At 49.0% G+C, this 4,346-nt stretch overlaps 1 protein-coding gene across 1 annotated transcript in view; it reads left to right on the plus strand.

Annotated features, from left to right (window-relative positions):
- The window catches only part of rpgrip1l (RPGRIP1 like), a 15,135-nt gene extending 11,061 nt beyond the window's left edge, over positions 1 to 4,074 (plus strand). Inside the window, exons 13-20 of the mRNA XM_023398970.2 lie at positions 12 to 179; positions 576 to 693; positions 1,177 to 1,620; positions 1,776 to 1,918; positions 2,191 to 2,536; positions 3,188 to 3,423; positions 3,612 to 3,707; positions 3,976 to 4,074. Of these exons, the coding sequence (XP_023254738.2) occupies positions 12 to 179; positions 576 to 693; positions 1,177 to 1,620; positions 1,776 to 1,918; positions 2,191 to 2,536; positions 3,188 to 3,423; positions 3,612 to 3,707; positions 3,976 to 4,074 (1,650 nt within the window). The remainder of the gene's footprint in view (positions 1 to 11; positions 180 to 575; positions 694 to 1,176; positions 1,621 to 1,775; positions 1,919 to 2,190; positions 2,537 to 3,187; positions 3,424 to 3,611; positions 3,708 to 3,975) is intronic.
- The last annotated feature ends 272 nt before the right edge of the window (positions 4,075 to 4,346 follow it).

Genomic DNA, 4,346 nt, shown 5'->3' on the forward strand with positions numbered 1-4,346 from the left:
CCCCCCCCCAGAGTCGTAAGTCCCAGAGGAGCGGCGACCTGGGCTTCCTGAAGGAGGTGGAGGAGGGAGGGAGCAGCTCGGTCAGAGAGCTGCGAGCCGCTCACGCTGAGACCATCCAGGAGCTGGAGAAGACCAGAAACATCCTGAGCATGCAGACCAGGATCAGCAAAGACTACAAGGTGGAGGGGGACACACGCAGACCACCAGATCCTCCCTCATCTTTTTACTGCTTTTACTTTAAACATGTTTCTTTTTCTTTTTTAGACCAAACTCATTTTAGGAAAAAAGTTCAAACAGTACTGGTTTGAGTGGTGCAGTGACTGGTGGAACTGTCACTCATCAGCAGACTGTTGGTTGATGTTCATTGGCTGTTTTACCTTCAGTCTGGTTCCGAGCCGTCAGTCACATGACCACTCCTGCTTAGGTCATTCAGATGTTCGGCCTTCTGTAACTTTATGATTATTTGTGTGTTGTCACTAGCTAATTATGTGGAACTGTGCGTTAAAGTCTAAATTTGTTATTTTAACTCCTGTCATGGAAGTGTCCTGATGAGGTGTCTCCATGGTAACGTGCAGGTGGAGCTGGAGGCTGTGACACAGAAGATGAACAGTGATAAAGTGGAGTATGAGCAGCAGCTGGAACGACAGGCTCATCTGTTGGACACGAAGACGGCAAAGATCAAGAAACTAGAAGGTAAGAAAGAGTTTGTTTCCTGTGATTGATTGTTAAACACCGGCTAAAACCAAATGTAGTTCAGAGCTGCCCTGCTCTGTAGCTGAACTCAGATCTGAAGAAACGTCTCACCGATGTTTCTCTGACATGATGATGATGACGAAGGTCCAAGCAGCTCAACCCTGAAGGAGAAACTCAACATTTCACAAACAAACAGCCAATCAGAGCTTCACAGCAATGATTTCATTAACCTTGACAACAGAGCCATCCGTCGATTGGCTGAAAACAACAACACATACCTGTTCATCTGCATATAAAGCAGGAAGTGAGATCTGATCACGGGGGCAATCGAGACGCATTTTACAGCAGGTGTGAACTGACGAACTCAGAGCTGATGATAAAGACCAGGTGTACACCAGGTGTTTCTCTGAGGCCCCTCCTCCTCTGCTCAGGTGTCCTCTGTCTCTGATGACTTGTCTGACTGTCTCCTGTCCGTCTCCTCAGCTCAGCTCAGAGGCGTCGCCTACGGCACCAAAACCTACGTCTTCAAACCGGACGTCACCGACGAGGACGAGTTTGATGAAGCTCTTCACCTGGAGCGAGGAGAGAACCTCCTGGAGCTGCAGATAGTCGGCGCAACGCTGGCCCCGTCTGCCCTGGAGGCTCTGGGCGACGCTGAGCCCTCCACCTTCTGTACGTACTCCTTCTACCTGTTCGAGCTGCACGCCACGCCGGTGGTGACAGGCGTCAGACCCGTCTACGGCTTCACGTCCAGGTACGTGGTGAGCGTGGATGACCGCTTCCTGGACTACCTCAGCAGATCCTCCGTCACTGTGGAGCTGCATCAGGCCCTGGGTCTGGATTGGAGGACGCTGGGCTCCGGACGGCTGAGACTGCAGCAGCTGCTGGAGCATGATGGGAAAGTCCACGGGACCGTCCCGCTGGTCGGTGAGTGACACAGACACACACAGGTTCAAACCTGTTTCCTTCCTGGAGGCAGTTTGTCGAGTAAAGAAGCAGGTCCGGTTCCAGGTCCGGGTCCGTGTCGCCACAGGTTTCAGGTTCAGGGGTCTTCAACACTGACGACATGTTTCCCGCCTCAGGAGCAGCTGATGAGCTGAGGTCTGTGGGCTCGGTGGATTACTGGCTGAGACTGAGGATCCCCATGACGGAGAGCGTCCTCCTCTACAGGGAGAAGGTGAAGGCTGTGGGCCACGTCCACTCAGCCCCGACTGAAGGAGCACAGGTACCTGCTCCCCACACTTTATTAAAACCTCAGCTCCAGTCCACCTGTCCGTCAGTAATAATCACATCACCACGGTAACAGCAGCAGCATCACTGAACACCTTCAGATGTGACTCTAACTCTCCTGTCTCCTCTCTCCTCTCTCCTGTCTCCTCTCTCCTCTCTCCTGTCTCCTCTCTCCTCTCTCCTCTCTCCTCTCTCCTCTCTCCTCTCTCCTCTCTCCTGTCTCCTCTCTCCTGTCTCCTCTCTCCTGTCTCCTGTCTCCTGTCTCAGCTGCAGTCTTTGAGCAGCAGTAGCAGCAGCTGGAACCAGCTGTTCATCACGGTCCACGGCTGTCGAGACCTCAGGTCCAGATCATCCCAGCGTCCCAGTCCCTACGTGGTCTACAAGTTCTTCGACTTCTCTGACTCCCCAAGCGCCACCGTCCCCGACAACTGTGACCCCCACTTCGATGACCTCAGGTCCTTCTCGGTCCTGATGGACGGGGGTCTGGACCGGTACCTGAGGTCGGAGGTCCTGCAGTTCTACGTGTTCGACTACAAGGAGGAGCAGATGGACACGTACCTGGGGAAGACCAGAGTCCCTCTGCTGCCTCTGGCTCAGGACCACAGGGTCACAGGTGAGGCTCACCTGTGTGTGTGGGACTCTGGTCTCACTCAGGATGTCTTCTGTCGTGTGGCGGAGCAGAGCTGCAGTAATTATACACTTAATTGATTAGAGAATCTCAGGTCTTTTATTTTTGAGTTTTGAATTGAAGACGTCAGTTTTCAGTTTTTCTGATCTTCTACAGATCAAAAGACTAATAAAGAAAATAATGAATAGATGAATCAATAATGCAGGTTATTGATTATTGTTTGGCTCTTTGAGGCTGTGTGTGTTAGTGAAGGTCACATGGGGGGTTTCAGCTGCTCCGTAAAAGCTGCTTTACATTCACATCAAATCTGTTGTTGAGGTCAACTGTCTGATTTCAGATCAATACAATGGATTGATTTTATTTATATAATGATTTATAATATTGATTAATTTATAATAATAATAATAATTTGAAATATAAATTATAATATAACATCAATATAAATGTATGAGCCACATGAAATTAAATAACATTTTAATAAAGTTTGTTCTGAATGTTTCTCTCCTGTTGACTGACTCTTCTTCATGGTTTATCTCAGAGCGTGAGGACTCAGGTGTGTCTCTGTACGAGACATCTGCACCTGCTGAGGTGGTTGTCACCTGTCTTCTGATGTAGTTTGTCTTGTTTGTCCTTCAGGTGTGTTTGAGCTAACCGATCCCTCTGGACTTCCCGCTGGACACATACAGGTAACCCTGAAGTGGAAGTTCACCTACCACCCTGTAGAGGAGGAAACTGCAGAGCCGAAGAACGAGCACGGTGATGAAGAGGAGAGAGATGAACGACTGAAGGACAGAGACCTGGAAGAGATACTGCAGGAGGAGGACCAAGATCCTCCTCCTCTCTCCTCCCTCCCTCGTGTTGCTGCAGCTAAGGTGAGGAGATGAATCAACGACATCACAGATCCTGATGAAGTGATTTAAACAGACAGACGTCCACACAGGTGATCTGTCCACAGTCCGGATGTTCAGACAGTGAAGACAGAGCTGCAGCACAGATACAGACACATGTTCATCCTGCATGAACCAGCTGATACAGGTTTTATTCTTCTTCTCTCCGTCAGGCCCCGCTGCCAAAACTCAGACAGAAGACACAGGTGAAAGACGCACAGGCTGCCAAGAGAGTCACCTTCATAGAGTCGAGAGCTGCAGACGAGCAGGTGAGAAGACGTTAGTTTCCTGTTCTATCACAGACTGATCGAGAGTCTGTTCACCTCTCCTGCTCCTGAAACAGCTGAGAAACAAACAGCTGAGCTGATGGGAACAACGTGGACAGAGAAACAGAAACATACTGTACATGAAACCAGCTGACTCTGGACTGAACCTGGTCTCATCAGGTCAGGTGTTTCTGTACTAGAGGTTTGGACAGTAGAGTCAGACTGAAACTAAAATAAACCAGTTTATTGTTTTATTGTGTTCTTCTGTTAGCATGAGGACAGGAGCTCAGCAGGCAGGAGAGAGACGACATCATCACCTGGTGAACAGGTAAACTTACACAGAGTGAAACATTCCTCTGTTCTCACATAATCTACAGTAAAGTGAGGGATAGGTGAAGGTCTGAGTACTTCCTGTACACTCTGTCACTGTGTGTTACTGTGTGTTACTGTGTTACTGTGTGTTACTGTGTGTGTTACTGTGTGTTACTGTGTGTTACTGTGTTACTGTGTGTTACTGTGTGTTACTGTGTGTTACTGTGTTACTGTGTGTTACTGTGTGTTACTGTGTTACTGTGTGTGTTACTGTGTGTTACTGTGTGTTACTGTGTTACTGTGTGTGTTACTGTGTGTTACTGTGTGTTA

The sequence above is a fragment of the Seriola lalandi genome, unplaced genomic scaffold (assembly GCF_002814215.2).
Source record: "Seriola lalandi dorsalis isolate HSWRI2012SDOR001 ecotype SW California unplaced genomic scaffold, Sedor1 jcf7180002050175, whole genome shotgun sequence".
Taxonomy (NCBI): domain Eukaryota; kingdom Metazoa; phylum Chordata; class Actinopteri; order Carangiformes; family Carangidae; genus Seriola; species Seriola lalandi.